Raw genomic sequence first — 21,534 nt, 5'->3', positions numbered from 1 at the left:
TATAAGGTGATTGTGGCATTCGTTCAATTATCATTTGGATAGGCCCTCCGAAAAAAACAATATTAAGTTCAACGTTGGTCGCTGCAGTTATATTGCCAAAAAAGAAAAGAGATTAACTATAACAGTCAAATGACCACAGTCCTGAAATAAGCTACTGCACTATCAGTTTCATCGCATTCTGGTTTCCACATCCTCTTCCTTCACGTTTTGCAAGGTGCTGTTTACCTAACAGACAGGAATGATCTGCATGTTCAATCGACATGTATTTGTAATGAAATTATTATAGCCTATGAAAAATTCAGTCAAGCACAAAAGAGGCATTGCAGTTCATTACCACCTCTTTTAAAAGCCAAAGAGGTCCCTTGACTCTCATCTTATGATCTGCAACCTCACCAATCACTTGCCCCAACATTATCCTTACTCAGAGCAGACTCACTGAAATTAATGGACATAAAAGGATGTATGTATAAGATCGTTATGTCTACTATTGTCCATGGGTTTACTCTGAGTAGAGCTAGCATTGGGCACATCCTATGGGTGGTAGTCAACACTTGTTCTACCAAGACTCCTTAGAAGTTAATGGACATGAAAAACTTAGATTCATTAATTTAATTTCCGCAGAGGAACATGGCCCATTTAACAAGGCTGTTTAAGTAAGAGTTTTAAAATTCAGAAGATCTATTTATCACTGGGTGTGCTTGGATGTGTTTTATCTTCGCTGTACGTTTCAGGAATGAACAACTGAACACTTAAAGCAAGGACAGAACAGAAGTCATAGGAACATGAGAAAAGTCCTGCTAGATCAGCCCCCAAACGCATCTGGTCCAGTTTTTACAGTAGCCTTTGAGAAGTCCTCAGGCAGGACGTGGGCACAACAACCCAAAATTTATCTTCATATATTTTCACCACTATCTGCCTCAGTCGCTCACACTCTCTTCCAGATGACAGAAGAAAAGCATTTCTGTGGGAAGTTCAGGTATTGATCAGGTACACTGATTACTGAAAGTAAGCAAGTCTGCTTTGTATGCAACCATACCTTAGACCTTCAGACATAAGTCTTAACCATGGTTATGTCCCCATAGGGCCATTACTGTTTTGAAGGTTAATATTGATAAAATCTCTTTACTAGGCTTGCAGGAATCTTCAGACCATGCTATGCAACTGATAATCCACAGTGGTTTCCTTGCGAATTCACTCAAGACTTACACCTCTCTTCTGTTTCTGCGTGCTTTTGTTATGAGCAAGCCCAGGATTTGCCACAATAATGCAAACAAAGGATGTAGCAATGACAGGATAGTTGTAGTCATAAACCATGCCTTTTCATCTGACTTCGCAATGTTTGTTCATGAACGGCTTTGAAGAGAGGAAGCAGAGCTACTGCTGCTTTACACTACTGACATGCACGACGATCGTTCAGAACTTCTGTTTAACTTGATAACTTCTTTACATGATTAGTTTACACATGAGAGACTGCTTAGTATAGCAAAGCCATCCTCATTGGAGAGCTGGTGTTGTAGTTAAGAATTTGAGCTACTAAGGCCCACCCTCAAAACGTGGGTCGCTCTTGGGACAGGGTAGACTGAACTCAAGTAGAGTAGCAGCAAGCAGTTGAATCTGTTCTCCATCCTCTGGATTTCTGCAAAGTAATTTTGATTACTTTGGAGCAGAGCTGTAGCTCACTCTTCTTCTTTGGCGATCACTCGGAGCCAAGTAAGATTGTCTTCCATAAACACGGTTTTAACAATGAGTCCGTAAGTGACTGTGGAGGCCAATTCTGGATCCACACATCCTTCTATACAGTAAGGACATTGGTTACTGGGCGGGAGTTAGATCACAGTGTGGATTTGCCAAGCGTGCCTTCCTCTTAGCATGTTTCTCCCTTGCGTCCTGAGTTCGAGTGTCTTCAAAGCCCATGACACCTTTGGTAAAGGCTGTTCTTCAATTGGAGCGCTCGCAGCAAGTGTTTCCCAATTGTTGGTTATTATACTACATTTTTTTAGATTTGCCTTGAGAGAGTCTATAAACCTCTTTTGTTGACCACCAGCATTACACTTTCCATTTTTAAGTTCGGAATAGGAGCTGCTGATACCACCCATAGGAGAAGTCGATATTGGGCTACAGGAGGGATGGAGATCCTGTGGCACTTCAAATGTAGCTGGATTACAACTTCCAACATCCCTGACCATTGGCCACGATGGCAGGGGCTGATGGTAGTTGATGGGTCCAAGGTTATCTGCAGGTCTTCATGGCTGAGTAAGAATCTGAACTTGGGTTTCCACAATCCTCCAGGGCATCCAATATGATGCCCTCCAGAAACTGCTGAATTACAACTCCCTATCGTCCTTGACTACTGGTCAGGCTGGCTAAGGCTGATGAGAACAGGACTCCAACCACATCTGGAAGGACACCCAGGTTCTGCATTCCTGCCTTAAGGTTTTAAACAATGTTCCTTTTCACACAAGGAGTCTACATGCATGGATAAAGTAATAAGTGAGTGGGGAACATGTGGATGTCAGGCACAGCAACTCCATTCATTCAGCACCACCGTGAAGCTCACTGGTCAGAGAAGCTGCTGCAGCCAAAACCTGTGAGTGTCCATTTGTAATGTTGCTTGCGTGAGAGGAAACTGACATCAGGAAGCAGCTTATGAACTGGCCTTTGCCTGCTGCACCAAGTTAATTTCCAGGAGGCTGTTGGAGAAGGACAGGAGCCCTTTCCAAACATTAAACATGAATAAGATGCCACTCCTAACTTCTGCAGTTTCCCAGATATGTGAATAAGTTTTCTCTACATACATGCCCTCTACTCCACATGCATCCTATGGAGGGCGGGGCCCATTGCTGCAATGCCACCCTCTACACAAGTTAATATTAGCCTTCTTAAAAATCTAGCACCCTCTAGTTTGTGATGGGTGTTGTGCAGTGATCAAAAAATACTGGTAGATAACATGTACTTTCAATATGTGGGGATTATATTTGCCCAGTATCTTAGATAATTAAGTAAGATGCCTTCATTTCTTTATTTAGGCATGTTTTGGAAAGCATAAGGATCAGAAACGTAATAAAGATTATTTCAAACATAATTCTGAAAAAAATAATTCCCATTTTTTTACCTGCAACTTTGGCAAAAGTGGCTGGGGAAACCCAGCCAGATAGGCAGGGTATAAATGATAAATTATTATTATTATTATTGGTGTGCAGAGCACTGTGTGGAATTCAGGCCTGAATGATTCAGCTCCTTTGTGAGCAAGAAATATGACACAATCATGTTTTATGAGGCCTTGTGCAAAATAGCGCTGGGATTGATGCTTTATATTCTCTGTGTGTTTCCTGGCTGCTGTGCCCCCCCCCCCAAAAAAACCCTCTGAAGTATTATTTCTCACACAGCACATTTCTTCTCATGCCCCTTTGGAATACCACCAAGGTTATAAGACTTCTAAATTTATTTGCTGCAGCAACCTGTTAAGTGAGAAGCAAAGCCCTCTTTATCAAAGCTGCAGTCAAATTTCTTTCTTTCTTTTTAGGCTTACATTTTCGACGATGCTTCAGAAAGGTTGGAATCGGATGAACGTGGCAAGTGTGAACAGCAGGCGGCATAACTCTCTGCATCTTTTGTTTTTTAATTTAAAGGGAGCACAAGAAAGATTTACAACCAACAGCAATATTGTCGGCGGGGCTAGACGCTGCAAAAAGAATCAGGCCATTGAATTTCATACAAGGCTCAGGAGAGACATTCTGTGAAATATGCTCATAGTTAGACTTGTGGCACATGAACTGGTGGCAGTACAAATAAACATAGCATCTAATGAATAAAGCATATGTCCTGTGCACTGAGACATGTCAGGAATGGGCCTCTAGGTTACCATTAAAAGAGAAATTATTCAGGGGTAAAGTAGAAGACCTGCAGCCAGTTGTGTTGAAATGGCACTGTGAAAATGAAGTCACTATGGCTATGTGAGTTTATGCTGTCTAAGGGTCTTTTATGGCCTAGTTGGAGTGAAATGATGAAGTAGGGCAGGAAGAGAGGGTTTTGTTCTGTTTTTCTTTTCTTTTCTTTTTTTAAAAAGCCCTGTCTATATGTATGGCTAAGTGGCATAAGATGTGCGTTTCACGCAAGAGATCCCAGGTTCAATGCCTGACAATTTCCGGTTCCTGAATACCAGTTCCCGGAAATCACGGGATGAGAATTCAGCAGCCAGGCTGCTCGCCGGAGGAAGACAGTTTGAGCATATTACACCGATCCTGTTCCGACTTCACTGGCTACCAATTAGTTTCCAGGCCCAATTCAAAGTGCTGGTTTTGACCTATGAAGCCTTAAGCGGCTCAGGAGCACAATACCTCCAGGACCGCCTCTTTCCATGTGAACCTCCCCAGACCCTGATACCAACTTCTGAGGCCCTCCTTCATGTGCCTCCTCCTCAAGCGGTCCGGAGGGTGGCAACACGAGAATGGGCCTTCTCTGCAGTGGCTCCCCATCTGTGGAATGCTCTCCCCAGGGAAGTTCACCTGGCACCTTCATTACACACCTTTCGGCGCCAGGCAAAAATGTTCCTTTTTAACCAGGCCTTTGGTTGATTTGATTTGTGGGATGGGTGGGTATTGGGTTTGATTTGATTTGGTTGATTTGATTTTATAGTGGGGGGGGGGTTTATTGGGTTGTTGTTTTTATTTTCATTATTTATTTTGTGGTTTTATATCTTGGCTGGGGGGGAGATATATTGCAAGAGGCAAGCAAATAAAAGTTACAACTAATAATAGTTTTTCAGAAGTCTACTCTGATTTGCCTGTATATTTTACAAGTTTCAGTAAATTATTATATTTGGTTATTACTTTACAGCTGTAATTAATTTGCTTCCAGACTTTTGCGGGCATTTGTGTTAGTAGGATCTGACATGTGTCTTATGAGATGTTTCTGTTTTCGAATATTGAAGTAATTTAAACAATAACTATAATGTAGGTATGTGACTCTCTGACATTCAGGATCAGTCTTCTGCTTATAATTTGAGCATTTGATCTAATGTTACTAGGAATAACAGATGACAAAACATAAATTTCCTGTGTGTGTGTGTGTGTCAAAATCCTTTAAAGAACACAACAACACATCCTGGGTCCAATTTCATAGTTGCTGAATTCTATTCAACATTTCTCAAAATTTATGTTTCTTCATGCCCTTCCAGTCCATTTTTGCAGCTAGGCTCATTGATGAAGTAGCAACAGCTGGAATATTTTTTTTATAAAGCAGATAGAGATTGTCTTTAAGCTTTTCAGATAATCCCACTGTAATTGTATCATGAAAGATACTGTTTAAAAATTAAAGCTTTCAAGAAACAGGAAATGTTGTACATTGCCAAAGACACTACACATTTAAACATGTTTTATGAAGTCTAATAGCAAATGTTTAAGACCAGCACTAATTGTCAAAAGGCTTTCCCACATGTCCTTGATTTCTGTGCAAAGGATTTGACAGGGAAGGGAAATAATGTTTCTAACACCTTCAGTAAAGAAAACATGGCCCTTGTGTTGTATTTCTGCACTGCACATCTGATCCCCACAGATTGTACTGGTACAATAGCTGCCGGCTTCACTGTCTCCAAGGCTTAGATGTGGTCATTCACATCTTCAAATCCAAGCCATGGTGGTACAAACAGTGTGAGACAAACAATTCCATGCTAATACATGCATCATGTTCGTATGAAATAAGACCCCATGTCGGATGTAAAGTCCTGCCTCCTATACCAGCATTGCCACCAGTGTTTCAAATTACCACCAAGGCTTTGAAGGGTCTGAACTTAAAAGTTGCCTTGCTGAACTGGACTCTATGCCCTGTGCCCAGGGATGCCTGTTGGCATTAGGAGCAGTACAAGTTGGTGTGGCTTGGCCAAAACACTATTGCAAGCCAATTCAGAAGGCTTGGCAGGCCTCATTAGTCCTGAGGGCTGGAGGATTCTCACCCCGAACTTAAGGATCTCAAATAAAGATTGCGTAGCCCAGGCAGGACAAGACCTTCATAGGTAACAAGCAAATAATGAGATGAGAGGAGAGGAGAGGAGAGGGGAGAAGGAGGAGGAGGAGGAGGAGGAGGAGGAGGAGGAGGAGGAGGAGGAGGAGGAGGAGGAGGAAAGGGCTGATTCAGGAGAATGAGGAGGAGGGCCTCCAGACTTAGCACATTTTGCAGTAACCGAGATAATACACATTACAACCTAAAGAGGTGGTACATAGGAGCAGTAACTTCAAAGTCCAACATTTCTTGTACCACTGGTCAGAACAAAGACTTTGCACCAACTCTGGGTTTTCCAAGATAGTCAAGTGAATACCCCAACAACCTATTCTAGCCATTGGATACAAACAATGTTTCCACCAGGTCCATCAAAGCTGTACTGTATGCAGTCTGCACTCTGGGTCACAGATGAAGGGGGTTATTGGTGGCACAGGTAGAGCTGTACTGTCATTGACTTTCCTTTTTAAGCTGTGTGGTTCATACCCTGCAACACTCCTCAGGTGAAAATAGGGCCATCTTCATCTGCTATGGGGGCCAACTATCACCCCGTCACTATCCAAAATGTATCCACATCATTCAGAAAATCACCTTGAGCAAGGTAACGAATCCCAAACAATACAAGCATGCATATTTCTACCGACTGCTGCTTACTGAAGGCACGTCCAAAGTTCAACAACCCAGTTTGAAGGAGCTATTCTCTCAAGATCTCAACACATGTGATCTTGAGGACTGTCATCACGGTGCATACATCAAGATTTATTTATTTTGTAAATATAGAGGTCTTACCTCTGGTACAAGCCATGGTCAGGTCAATATCACAGTTCCAAAAGGCCTCCCTCCCTTTTAAAAAACAGAATAATAGGAATGGAGATTGCCCCCATTCCACCCCTTGAAAAACACAAACCTCAGTTTTGTCCATTGGGGAAGCAGGTTACTCAAGGCTGGTAACATGCTCTTGAAGTCTTGTGTACTTCCCTGAGAATTTTCTTTTAAAAAATTATTTTAAAAATGAATTTTCTCTTTTAAAAAGATGCATGTACACAAGTAGAGGAACACCAAAATCGGGAAAGGATAGTGAAGAGAAAGGGAGATGTCTGTTTGCCCCTTCTTGGGTGGCTTGCTTTGTGGGCAGGCCCCCAGGCCTCCTCTGTGATCGTCCTCCTGCCACCAAATTGGCCAATGGCAGCAGGAATTAAAGGGTGTTCCCTGGGGTGCGGGACCAACTGGCCAATGGTGGTGCTTGGCCTTGCACGCCCAGAGTAGGGATAAATTCCCAGCCTGCTGGGCCCTCCGGCCTCTGTCTCTCGCCTAGAAATGACTGAGGAGAGGAACAAAAGAAACTCAGCCTGAATATCAAGCTCCACCCACTTGTGTGGACAGTGACCAGGAGAAGGGCAATGAATATTATGACTGATGGGAATATCATGGCTGATGGGACAAGGTGCTGAACATGCACACAGAAAACTTAGATCTGAATGACTCGTTTGTGATATGCAGCCGACATCTACACATACCTATGGCCATTTGCCTTCCTAATGGTGATACAGGAACTACGTACCTGACAAGATGAGAAGCTCAATTATCTCTGCATCCCCCAGGAAAGCTGCAACGTGAAGAGGGGTCCTCTTCTCTGTGTCCTAAAGAGCAAAAGAGACACGATCATTACAGAATTACTAACCAAAGGCCTACAGGCTGCCATTGTAGCTGGTTGTGGGCTGTAGCCACTGAGGGAGACAGTCAAGGCCACTCCTAGGAAGCCCCATCAATGCAGTTCAAGATACAGCGATTGCCAGCAGATGGTCATCAAACTTTGTTTTGCTTCACGCTCTACTGCTTCCAGTCATGGCGCCACAAGTGTGGAGGTGGGGCAATCGCTGCCGCCTACAGAGTTGGCTCTGCGACTTGAGGGGATAGGGGTCTTTAGGTTAGGCACACAAAACAGAGATTTCTATCATGCCACTTCTGAACTCCTTTGATCCTCCACACAGTGTGAGCACGACAGCATTCTTGGGACAGCATTGGGTCTTTTGCAGAGATGGGCATATTTGACAATTTGGGTTTCAGTTTCTCATTTTCCAACCTTATGCACATTTCCACACCAATTGGCATTTTTTTTAAGGCCTCATGAAAATTCATTTCTCCTACCATACACTTTTTTGTATGCAATTATGCTTAATACACAAATGTTTGCAATGCAATTTTCCTAATATAATGTGTTTGTTTATGTGTCAGGCAATGCAATTTTCCTAATATAATGTGTTTGTTTATGTGTCAGGCAATGCAATTTTCCTAATATAATGTGTTTGTTTATGTGTCAGGGGACCGCCGTACAGGGAGCCTCCGCCTCTCCTGTTGACTAGCACATCGCCCAGTGAGAGCAGCAGCAGCGGGTAAGGTGGGGGGAATGAGGAAGTTAGTGAGTTGGAGGGCTCCGCTATGCTAGAGAGCCATTGCAATGCCCTGACTAACAGGTGGAGGGGAACAGGCAGCCCCTTCTGGCACTCGAATTAAGGCGCGCCACCAAACGTAAGGTGGGGAGGAGGCGTTTCGGGGTGCCCAAACTCTTATGCTGGGCACGCAACAGGAAACGTCCACTCCCGGATTCTGCGAGTGACTGAGAGGTCATGTTTTCTGCTATCTCTGCACTGTAAATACTATGCACAATAAAACTCTTAAAGGCAGAGCGGACTTGGGCGTCTTTACTCAAGAGCAGCCGCCCGCAACAGCACCATTACAGCATGTTTCTTCACCTCATTTTCCCTTCACATTAACTTTGGCTGATATTAAATCCAGACCTGCTCTTCTTGGGCCTCTTGCCCTTTTGCAGATGGGAGAACAGATTTGTTAGCAATATTTCGCTCACAATACAGCCTTTTCACTTTAAGACTTAAAACAGTAGAAGTCAGAGATCCTGGTGGGGGGCATTTTTTAATACACCTTTTACATTTTGTAATTCAGGTTGCCCCCTGACCAACTTTTGATTGGTCACACCAGATTGGTTCCCTTCTGACCACTCTTTGATTATGAAAGCGGGATCTACACTGAAGGAAACGAGAGTAAGATGTGTGGGAAATACAGCAGTGATATTTAAATTTATCGTGAATACTGTATTTCCCTATTTGTGAAGGAGACTTCACTTCCATATTCATGTATCTCCTAGCATTCATCCACACCGGGTCTTGTTTTTTAAGTAGCAATGATCTGCATTAGCAGGAGCACAAAATTTCAAGCGTTTGCCAAAACGTTTCTGCAATTATCTGCATCTCACTCTCCACCTGTATTCTACCTAGACATAATGAAAATTATGATAGCAGAATGGTAATTATGAAGGAAAAGGCAGCAAGCAGAAGAGAAATAACCGCTTATGAAGCAGTGCGCAAGTGGACATGATTTCTGGATAAACCTTTGTTGCTGTTGTTTTAGGCAAGGTTCTACACCAGGCATCCCCAAACTTCGGCCCTCCAGATGTTTTGGACTAGAATTCCCATCTTCCCGACCACTGGTCCTGTTAGCTAGGGATCATGGGAGTTGTAGGCCAAAACACCTGGAGGGCTGCAGTTTGGGGATGCCTATTCTACAGCATGGTGCCTTTGTGACAATGGTATTAGCTCCAGGGTTTGGGAAGGCAGGATGGGCAAGATTTCCTCAAACAGATACCTTCCTAAGTGAGCCCAGCTCCCCCTTGCTGTTGTCCCCACTGCTCATTTGCTTGCCCTCTTCTGTTTGGGAGCTTCAGGAGAGGGCAAAATGAGTGGAAGTTGCTGCTCCTTCTTGTTCCTTCTATTGTGAACTCACTTGAAGGAGACAGGTGTGCAGGCAGCAACTGTATGGAGAAGGAGCAACAGAGCCAGGGGGCCCACGGGGTTGGCAGTGGGTCCCCTACTGGAGGGAGGGGGGCTTAGCTGGTGCACAGCAATACCCACACCTGATGCCAAGCCTGCTGTGCAAGGAGAAAGGCTCTCCTGAAAGCAGTTGGTGGCTACAACAAGCAGCAGGAGATATTGATGTCTAGGTCTGCCACACTCTTGCTCTTGCTATTAGGTAAAGGTAAAGACCCCTGACCATTAGGTCCAGTCGTGACCGACTCTGGGGTTGCGGCACTCATCACGTTATTGGCTGAGGGAGCCGGCGTACAGCTTCCAGGTCATGTGGCCAGCATGACAAAGCTGCTTCTGGTGAACCAGAGCAGCACACGGAAACGCCGTTTACCTTCCCGCTGTAGCGGTTCCTATTTATCTACTTGCACTTTGACATGCTTTTGAACTGCTAGGTTGGCAGGAGCTGGGACCGAGCAACGGGAGCTCACCCCGTCGCAGGGATTTGAACCGTCGACCTTCTGATCGGCAAGCCCTAGGCTCTGTGGTTTAACCCACAGTGCCACCTGCGTCCCTGCTCTCGCTATTAATCTCATGCAAAAATTATAAAGGACAACCAGCAAGTAAGATCCTGCTTGATCAGTCCAAAGTCCAAGGCCAAGCAATCAATGGTTCGTTCCATAAACTCTGCTCTGTGTGTGCACGTTTATTGTGAGGGTTGCAAAACTTCAGGCATCCAGAACCCAAAAAAGTTAAGTCTGGCAGATGGGAAGCTGCTTTCCCCCTTCTCTAGAATATCTCACAATCTCCAAAATAGTGCAAACATTTTCCTTCCAACTTAAGATGGTGATTCCACCAGATAAATGACCCCCCCACAGACACAAAAGGTCTAAAACAACAGAAGGAAGGATTGCACATGTTGTTAGTTTAAGTAGAGCCATTTTTCAAGTATACAGTCCTTTAAAAAACGAACAAAAAAGGCCTGTCCAAGACAATAGATATCATTAAACAAGGCTAAATATATAGTTGTTGAAGGAAGAGGCAGGATTCATTTATCTCTTGGCCTCGCTGAACTTTTTCATTGTTCTGTCTCAAGACTGATGCATCACAATGACTATTTTCCTTGCTGAGAATAAACAGTAGTGAAAAGCAGTTCAACAGCATATGTACACTTTCTTCTTCTGAAAGGTAGGCAAGTCTTTGGTTAGCCCTGCACCTAACTGTCTGTTTAATTAGAACAGTAATATGTGCAAAGACGATCAGTCCTACCATTGTTTCAAGCAAGGTGTCAACAAACCAGGCAAATTTCCAAAATGGAGATTTCTCGATGTCATTTTTAAAATCAGCTGTAGAATGAGGCCCTCTAAGATTACTAGCTAAATGGTTAACTCATTATCTTAATTTTTCTAGTCATGGCTGGGGAAAATAAACCTAAACCTGGCACAATCCACAAAAAACATTTTGTGATGACGAGTTTAGAACTAATCACAAGGATGCTCCAACACATGAATTGCATTTAGGTGGTTGGCTTCCATCAAAATGGCTCAAACTCAGCACCTTTCATACATTGTTATGCATGCCAAAGAGGGTCACTGCTAGTTTGACACATCCAAGAAACTGAATGAGCAGCCACTAAATGCACACAAAATACCTAATTTGTGTTCTCTCAAAAACACAAAATGTTTTTTTTTTGAACTTGCATACACTCTGCACCTTTAAGGCACATTTCTCCCCACAAAAAAATTCAGGGCACTGCAGTTTGATATAAAGGGTTTCTGAGAACTGTAACTCTGTGAGGGGGAGACTAAAGTGCCAGAATTCTTCGAGGGAAATAACTTGTTTTAAAGGTATGGTGCATATGCAGCCTATATCAGACTGGGAAAAGAACAGATCAGAAAATTGGGTCCGTGATATTGATAAGGAAGGTTAATCTAGCCATGAAGCATTGGTTCTTTAAGATATAGGACGAGATGTGGTTTAATTAGGCTAGCTGGAAGCCTTCACAAAGTCAGGGAGTCTACTTAGCTGCCTCCCTGAACTATCCACATTATTTAGGTTGGGCACAAGACAATAATGCTCTACAAAACTCGATAACAGGAATTCAAAACTTCCTTGTAGCTGTGGGCAGTGGGCCAGTGAAGCCACATGCAGGAACAGTGTGTTTACAACGACGAGTGGGCAGATAAGAAATCAACAATGCCATAAACGAAAAACCAGCATCTCATTTCTCCTCACGTTCAGTAAGAAAAATGGAGCAATCGCTGTCTTAACATGAACGAAACAAGAGGTTTTCCAAACCCCTACCAAGTATGTTACCGAAGAAGTCTGCTTTATGTCCACATACAGTAATATTTTTAATCCATGCAAGCAGATTAGGGGGGAAAACAAAGAATTCTGTTCCAATTTCCCCAGGGCAGCCATGCACATTAAGCAAACATGACAATGGCCACTCTAAATAACCAAAACGACACACCACAATTATATTGTAGTTTTAAACCGTACAACTGTTCTTCATCGGATAAAGGAACAGCAGCCTTTTCTCACATGGCTTGAAATGACAAAGTTTTATTCTGTGGTGGCCTGACTGCCAGGAACTTGGGAACCTCACCATGGAATTTAAACAACTGGATTGTCCCACTCACCTGTCTAAGTTGGTCCATGGGGTGGGACTAGCCAGGAGCTAGAAAAGTTTCCCCAACCTGCTTTCCTGGACTCTCAGGAAAATTGTGCAGAAATTTCCTCACAAAGAGGAAAGCAGAAAGCCAGTAAAACAGATCACAGATGACAGTCAGACCCAGACACATGAAAATGGACGAAAACGATCATCTCATCTTCCAATCATACTTCCCAACAGGGCTGTTGCTAGACTTGGAATTTGAAAATCATGATTTTTTAAAAAATAAATCAGACAATTTTTCAGCTGCTGGTTAAGTACAACAACTGAGTCACTTACCAGAGCGTTGACATCTTCTGTTTTGTAGATCAACATACGTATCTCATCAGGATCACCATTGAAAATTGCTTGAACCAGCGGGGGCTAGAAGAAACAAAAAATAATAGAGGGGGAATGATTTAATGTCAAACCCATTACACGCTCCAAGATATTTCCAGCCATGTTAAACGTCGTATTTACACTAGACTGCCCTGAAATGTAAATCAAATGCCTGCTAGTCGGTTGTAGATTGGAGGCATTAAATCCTTCTGCTTTGGTCACACACCCCTGTTTCCTGCAAGGGAAAGAGGTGTGCACCCAACACAGGATTTAAGATGCTCTTCTGCCCATCAGATGGCATGGTTTTGATATGGATGGCCTGGTTTATTTATATACCGCTTTTTAGCGCAAATCCTCCCCCCCCCCCAAGCAGTGGCCAACATTGTACCATATTAATACGAAATAAATATACAATGAAAGTGCAAAACATACATCAATGGAAACAATAAGACATCACAAGTGGTGTCAACTGATGGATGGGTGACTTGGGGGAAATGGCCTTGTGAACCAACTTGAACTCTCTAACAGGCCAAGATTGACTTACACCAACAACCCTCTATGCTCTACTATCTCAGCTGCTAACAATGGCTCTTTATAACCGCCTGCTAGATTTCTGAAAACTGGTCAACAGCCTTCTGCAACTTTAAAAAAAAATGCACTCTGACCACCATATTCTCCTGGCTGTCTGCTAACAAAGGCCAGAGAAGAGAGGGTGATTTTGCCCCAGAGTGAGAAAGGGGGCACTTGAACCCATAGCCTGTCCCTGGAGAAAAAGCAGCATTTGCTTTTACACAGCACTTACAACCATAGGGTGCGCACACACAATGTTCATAGGTTTCTATGCAGTGGAAGGGTGGTTGGGAAACTGACATCATTGCTGTCGCATTCATGGAATCTAGGATATAGTGTGAATGGCTAAAGCAGGAAATAATTAAGCAGCTGGTCCTTCAGTAGTTGGAAAATATTACTGATGAGACTGAAAGAAACATCTGCTCCGAGAGTTCGCCATAAGCTGCCCCTTTCAGTCTATATTTAGTGGCGGGATCTATCCGTGGTTCTTAACATCCTTTAAACTTATTTAAAAGCATGTTCTTAAAGCAGAGGTGGGGAACTGGCTTGGGCTGGGGTGCCAGATCGTTATCTCCATTCACCCCTATCACTATCAGCTGATAGTTGGCGCTCGGGAAGCCTTGTACATATGCATCACTTCCCCATGATCAGCTGACAATCAGTGCTGTGCTACACCTTTTAAAAAACAAATAATTTGATGCTTGAGACACACTTCGTAGCAAGCAAATCTCTTTCTCCATTCTATCAGATCTGGCCAGGGACGTTAAATGTATCATTAAAGTCATCTAATATAGTGGATCACTGAAGCCACCTTGGTACCTGAGTGTCCTGAAATCTTCTGGGGAGTCCCAACTTTGGGTGTTACACATTACTTGGTGACACCAGATAGGGCCTTCTCTGTGACGGCACCCCACTTGTGGAATGCCCTCCCATCTGATATTTGCTTGGCATGAACCTTATTCAGTTTGGTGCCTGGTTAAAACCTGGTTATTTCCTCAAGCTGTTAGTAACTGTTCATCTCACCGCTTAACTTGCAATGGCTAACAGGGAGCACGATGTTCATAGCGGGCCATCGCCTAGTCGCTGATGCATCCTTTACACAGACACAAAAGTCTATAAGCCCTTAAATAGCAAGTCTAATAATAAGACCTCATAATAATAGGTCTTGAAGCCCTATAGATCTTCAGTCGGGTTGCTCAGTATGCTAGAGGTGTACACTGAGTAAATACAGATTTTTCCCTTCGGCTTTCTGAGCTAATTTTGGCCGGAAGCTTGGCTTCAAAATGGCTCATTTCCATTTTTCTGTGTATAACCAGACTCCTGCCCTTAGAATTGCTAATGTTTCCAGGTGAAACAGAGGCCAATTCCTGCACTCTCCCCCTGGAACCTGGCCATTCTCCTACCACAGAAAATTGCAACTACTGAGCTGTGTGTGTTTGGACAACAAGGCGGACCTACATTTTTCAAACCAAGCGGGTGGGGTTTTGAAAATAGGCATTTTTGAAATGTGTGTGTCGCTTCTGAAAAGGAAAAAGAGCAGAGACAAATTTCCATTCCATTTTCAACTCACTATTTTTCATGATGGCATTCCAACCCTCCCCCATAGTTTATGGTAGTTCAATAGGCGAAGGAGGGGAATAAATGTAATTATGATCCACTCTTCAAATATAGCCCCTGTGAGGGACAAGGGCGTACCCACCATGCGGCAAGTTAGGGCAGCTGCCCTACTCTAGAAGCAGGGCTGGTGGGCAGAGGCGGAGCACAGCCCGGCGGAGCGCGAGTTCACCATTCCCGCCGCACCGCGCCGCACCCTCCCTCCAGCTCCCCGGCGCGTCCTCAGGCAAGGCCAAGCGCGGCGGGGAACCAGGGAGCGCGGCGCGGTGGGCGGGAACGCCGAACTCGCGCTCCGCTGGGCTGGGCTCCGCCTCCGCCCACCAGCCCTGCTGCTAGGGAGGGGCACAGCCCGGCAGAGCGCGAGTTCGCCGTTCCCGCCCGCCGCGCTGCGCCCTCCCTCCAGCTCCCCGTCGCGCCCTCTGGCAAGGCCAAGCGCGGCGGGGAACCAGAGAGCGCGGCGCGGCGGGTGGGAACGCTGAACTCGCGCTCCGCTGGGCTGGGCTCCGCCTCCGCCCACCAGCCCTGCTTCTAGGGAGGGGCACAGCCCGGCGGAGCGCGAGTTCGCCGTTCCCGCCCACTTTGTGGCCCCTCCCCTTCCGTGCCTTGGCCCCTCCCCTTGCCCCCCCTAGTTTTGATCCTGGGTACGCCCATGGTGAGGGACAAGGGGTATCGCGAAGCCCCTCCCCTCCTGAGTTCCAGCCCAGCCCCGAGCGAAGCTGAAAAGAGGGAAAGCTCCAGCTCAAGTGGGGAAACAGGAAGTGGTGTCCAAGGCTCTGGCAGGGTAGAAGAGCCATTGTCCCAGGTGGGACAGGAAGGGGGAAGGAAGGGGGGCAGACCCGTCCCCCCAACTCCGGAATTGCGCAGAAAGCGTCGGGGGAAGAGGATGGGTCTCCCCAAGTTGTTATGCTGGCGCAAGACGCGCCAAAAGCCACTTGGAGGTTCTGATTCAAGCTGAGCAGATGTGTCTTTGTAAATAGCACTGCCATTAGCACTGTAAATACTCAGCACCAATAAAAGATAAAATGCAGAGCTGTGTAGAGTCGTTACTCTGAAGTAGCCCACTCCGGCCACCGTGAAAGCCCCCAATTCCAAAATTTGTAAGTGGGGGGGGGCAGACCTCAACAAATTCAAAGAAAATGTTTTAGGCCAGTTAATTCCAAACTTTTAACAACAGAGAGATTTATTTAACATGATTTATATATCAACTTGGTTGTGATAACACCTTGAAGCGGTTCACACACCAAAATTGAAATTATCAAGAAAGCACAGTGAAAAATCAGGTATTTATAAAGCATTTGAGACGAATTAGAATCCAAAGTACAGTAACCAAAAACAGACCTAAGCAGCTTTGGGAGGATGTCATTCTGAACAGAGAAAACTGGGAGGAGGGAGGAGGGGGCGTTTAATCCTTCTACCTGCAACTTCTTCTTTTGCTTCAAATCTGCACCACAACATTATCCACCTTACAGAAGCAAAATGTCAGCTTGGGGGACGATGGAGAGATTTTGAGGGAAGAAGAGATAAGATAAGATATCTTTATTGTCATTGTCCCCTTGCGGGAACAACGAAATTACTCGGTTGCTACATCCACTCAGATAAAGCATTCCGCATAATCCAAAATTACAAAAGCTAATTAAAAACAGTAAATATACTACAAAATAACAAGTAAAATAAGATGACTTCAAAGTCCGGGCTTTCCATTTAAGGCCAAAATTGCTCTAGAGAAGAAACTGTTCCTGAGACGGCTCGTTCTTGCCTGCATTGTTCTATATCTCCGTCCCGATGGCAGGAGCTGAAAGAAATGGTGACCAGGGTGCGTTGGATCTCTTGATATATCTAGTGCTTTTCTATGGCACCTGGTGGTGTAAATTTGTTCTAAGGTGGTGAGTGAGCAGCCAATAATGCTCTCTGCACAACCACAAGCAGGGAAAATCTCTCACACACATACACATACACAGCACCCCCTGACCCCAGAAGAAAATGTCTGGAGACACCATACATGGTTTTGGGCTCATGAGAACCTTTAACTGTACAATTTATTTCTTAAAATACAACCCAGGTTTACCTGGGAAATTAACAGGCTAACTATACCTAACATGCCCAGCTTGTTTAACCTGTATTTTGCCCCTTTCCTTGCCAGGCCTCACCATCTACAGCCAGCACTTTGGGGCTCCAAAATCCCCACAGTCCACCCATAGCCTTCCCTGGGTAACTATGAATAGCATTTTAAATTGCTTAAGATTTTCCACTATGCCCCACTATGCAACACAACACTGGGCGTCCTAAGGTACTGTGTTGTTTTTTTAAAATGGCTACCTACCAATGTCACCAGGTAAGCCCACAGCCAAGACCCACCCCCAAAAGCAGGGTGTCATTTCAATTCTGCTCTTCCACCAGCTGGATAATGGAAAACGGAGCATTTATGGCCCTAGGCACTTTAAGGAGTAAAACTCAGGGCCACTCCCCACCCGCTATTTCTTCTTTCCCAGACAGGGGAACGATCCACCAAGTATTATCAGCAAACACAATATAAACAGCCTTGACGATGACAACAATACGACACTCCGCTTTCCTTGTTCTTGAGATATCTGGTCCTTTGGCCTTGAGAATCAGTATCCTCTCACTGACACTTTTCTTCACCAGGAAAATGTTTCACTTGACATTTTGGCTGGCCTTTCCTCACAAGATTTCCCTACCCCCCCTTTTTTTTAAGCCACCAGCTTTGTTAATCTCTTGCTAATCTCTTTTAAAGCTACCAGTCTTATTAGGAGCTTCGAAGCGGCAACAGAATCCAAAAGGAAAAGGAAATAAAAGGACACTATAGTTTCCAAACTCTTACTTAAACACACACACGCACACCCCTCCAGACAACCTGTTTTTTTTATCATTTGTCCTGCTTGGCTTGCAAAATGCTTACACAGAGGTTAGACCACATCTGATCTCTATTAAGTAGTCCTGTACAATCATGTTCATTGTGGGATTGTTGTAGGTTTAAAAAGAAGAAGAAAAAAGATAATGGGCTGTAGTAGCCAACTAAGCCCTACTCATCGAGTAGACCCACTGAAATTAATAGGCCTAAATTAGTCATGCCCAGTGACTTCAATAGGCCTGCTCTGGCTAGGCCTAGCAGTAGATAGAACCCTAAATTGTAGGATGTCTGCAATGTTAATTATAGGATTCCCCTCCTTTTTTCCCCCTATGTTGTGTATGTGGGATATATTTTTCTATAATGCAAGCTGCTTGGAAAGCTTCCGGTGACCAGTGAACTAATACGTTCTGTAAATATAAATAAATAAACCCTAACACTCTGATTCAGAAGCCAACACAAGGCAGGCTAATAGAGAGAAAATGAATGCAATGCAATGTTCAGGAGCTAAAGACGAGGAGGGATGCTTAGGTAATGGATCCTCGAAAGTGTCTCTGTAAAACTTGGCATAGTACGGAGAGTTTAAAGGAAAGTTGAAATGAATAACAGAGTTGCAACACACAGCACATCCCATCAATCTTGCCTTCTTCACAAGTGCAGACCATTGCAGTTAACTAACACAATCTGGAAACCTTTCTGTCTCTCTCTCCCCTCCACCTCCTCTCTTTAAAGGGAAGGATGTAAACATTTTGCTCTCTAGTGACCCACTAAAAGCCAACAAGAACATTTTCCACTTGCTTTGCCAGATGCAGGAGAGGCAGCAAGAGCGGCCGTACAATCTGAAGGCATAAGAAATCTCCTCGGCAAGGCCCGTTTGCACTGAAATCCCCCTGTGGTCATCAAGCTTGCTTTCATCTGCTGGATTTAAAAGCATGTCGGCTGAGAAAGTCTCTTGAGAAATAGGACCGATGGCAAAAAAGGCTTTAACTTCCCTAATCCTGGGCTTCCTGTTGTTATAAAAATGTGTTGCTCTAACTTGCTGGCGATCCCCCCCCCAGCGAAATCTGCAAACTGAGACAAGATTTGTTTACACGAATCGGGAATACAGGACGTTGTTTCAGAGGTTAACTCAGCTTTATTCATTTACTGGGGCAGGAAATCCCAGACCATTTCAGCCACTTTCGCTCCTTTCCATTAATGGCGTGCTCCTGCTGCCAACTCCATCCTGTTTCCTTTTCCACTATGGGTTACAGCTGGCCAGAGCAGCACTTGTGCCAAGGGGATCTCCAATTCCTCCTCACCATTTCAAGTCCCTCCCACCCCCCGAAGAAATGAGCAAAGACAATTTACGAAACATCCAGGCTCTTCAAAAGGGCACAGGGAGAAGAGAAGGGAATATACCCTGTGGTATTCAATTAAATTGCCAATTATAACAAGATGAACATGAGGCACAGAGGCACACACCCATTATCTAGGGACTTTTCATTTATTGTAAGCCTACTGAATCTTGGATATAATGTATGTGTATAGATGATGATGTTATTATTATCATTACTACTACTGGGACTTTTTTCAGCCGGAACTCGACAGAACTCAGTTCTGGCACCTTTCAGGTGCGTGCCATTGCCATTATAAGAGAACAATGGTGAGTTCCAGCGCCTCTTTTTCAATAAAAATAGCACTGATTGTTATTATTATTCATTAAAGTTATATCTATATAGAGATCTCTATATACTGAGAGAGAGAGAGAGAGAGAGAGAGAGAGAGAGAGAGAGAGAGAGAGAGATCACACTATGCTTCCAATAAATAAACAAATAGAGAACAGTAGACTACATATCTTAGATATATAAAGTGTATACTGTATTTACTTCATTGGGTAAAGTGCTAGACATGGAAAAGGTAGATTCAGATCCCAGTTCAACTGTTCTCTTAGTGAGTTACTTTGTGGTTATCTGTTCCTCCTCCTACAAAAGAGGCACAGTACTGACCTTCCTTTCAATAATTTCATTTTGCTTTTTCTTTCTCATACCAGTCTAGAATACTGATCACGTAGGCTATAAATGGAAGCAAATAATGAATGCAACTTGAGATTTGTGCCAAGAATGAAGAAGATTTTAAAAAATAAATAAATCCCAGTAACATGTTATCTGTAAAGCAAACAAATCTCAGAATCTAGAACAGGCATCCGCAAACTTCGGCCCTCCAGATGTTTTGAACTACAATTCCCACCTTCCCCGACCACTGGTCCTGTTAGCTAGGGATCATGGGAGTTGTAGGCCAAAACATCTGGAGGGCCGCAGTTTGGGGATGCCTGATCTAGAAGAACTGTCAATAATATTGAAGGGAATTACAGTATCCTATTGTGAATAAGACAAGTTCATTTTTCTAGGAAGCCGCGCTCCCCCCAAAAGTCTCAACACCCACTCCTCTCTATAATTTCTTTTAAAACTCCCTATATATTTTCCTATATCTACTGTGCTGAGCAGCAACCTGACACATATTTTTAAAAGCCAGGCCACAGATATTTGTCACATATGGTTCTCTCAGGATGTTTCCACTCCGGAAACTAGGAATTGATGCTTCACTCTTCTCTGCTTAGTTCAGTGATAACAGGAAATTAACACAATGAGGTTTTCTCTAACTAAAGACTACAAGCTGAGCATTTTAGTTTTACACTAATGCCATATGTACAGCTTTTGTCTCAGTAGTGCAGAGGCGGAGAAAGACTAACTGAAGCATTAAAGCAGCTTTATTATTATTAGTAGTAGTAGTAGTAGCAGTAGTACTACTGAGTACTTATCCAAATCTCCAAATGGCAGCAATTTGGGAGAATATAGTTTCTGCTTATTCCTTAAGCATAGCACATTTAGGCAGGAAATGAATAGAAGTGGAGAGGTTTATCGTAAGTTTAACGTACACAGGCCTTGAGCTCAGTTGTTAGAACTCCAGAAAACTCAACAAAGGTAATGTACGGCAGCCATTTTTAAGTGTCCTACTTGTGTCTTACTCACAGGAGTCATGGAAATGTAAACTGGGGACAGCAAACACCTTACACTGAAAGCAGACGACTTCCCACAGAGAATCCTGGGAACTGTGGTTTGCTCAGGGTGCTGGGAGTTGTAGCTCTGTGAGAGGTAAACTATAGTTCCCAAGATTCTTTGTGGGAGCCATGTACTTTAAAGGTTTGGTGCCCCCACTTGAGGAACCCACCCATTGACTTGATTGTTACAAGATTACACCACCCTACAAACCTCTTCAACAGGCTTTAGATTTTGAAATTTAATAGCAAATGGGTTCAATGTGATTTTAAGAACAGCATACCCAGGAAGCACCCGGCTGATGTATAGCTATCATTTTTGAAATATCCTACATGGTTGCTCTGTTAAGCCATACATGGTGAGGGTCAGCTGCAGTCTCTGTGGCAAAGCTGACTCAGTGCTTGACCAATCTCCCTCCCCACTTCTTCCTCAGAGTTGCAAAGGGCATTAAAAAGACTAGCAGGTCTCCAGCTAGTCCATGCTTTGTGTTACAGATATCATGGAGAATGTTTGCCCTTAAGAGCAAAATTATGAGCAAGTGTGATCTTGCAACACAGTTCCACTATTTACTTGGGGCTGTTATAAGAATTTTAAGGTCTCAAATATGGAATAAATATTCATAAATACACGCGTATCTAAATA

At 43.9% G+C, this 21,534-nt stretch overlaps 1 protein-coding gene across 9 annotated transcripts in view; it reads right to left on the bottom strand.

Moving 5' to 3' along the window:
• The window catches only part of ANKRD44 (ankyrin repeat domain 44), a 131,898-nt gene that overhangs the window by 60,463 nt on the left and 49,901 nt on the right, over positions 1–21,534 (bottom strand). For all 9 annotated transcript variants that reach the window (XM_035136629.3, XM_088652877.1, XM_035136600.3 and 6 more), the window contains exons 2-3: positions 12,766–12,849; positions 7,556–7,634 (exon numbers count right to left, since the gene is read on the bottom strand). In XM_035136629.3, coding sequence (XP_034992520.3) covers positions 7,556–7,634; positions 12,766–12,849 — 163 coding nt within the window. The remainder of the gene's footprint in view (positions 1–7,555; positions 7,635–12,765; positions 12,850–21,534) is intronic.

The sequence above is a fragment of the Zootoca vivipara genome, chromosome 1, assembly GCF_965207765.1.
Source record: "Zootoca vivipara chromosome 1, rZooViv2.hap1.1, whole genome shotgun sequence".
Classification (NCBI taxonomy): domain Eukaryota; kingdom Metazoa; phylum Chordata; class Lepidosauria; order Squamata; family Lacertidae; genus Zootoca; species Zootoca vivipara.
The sequence above is the reverse complement of the archived record's forward strand: the minus strand, read 5'-3'. Positions and strand labels throughout refer to the sequence as shown.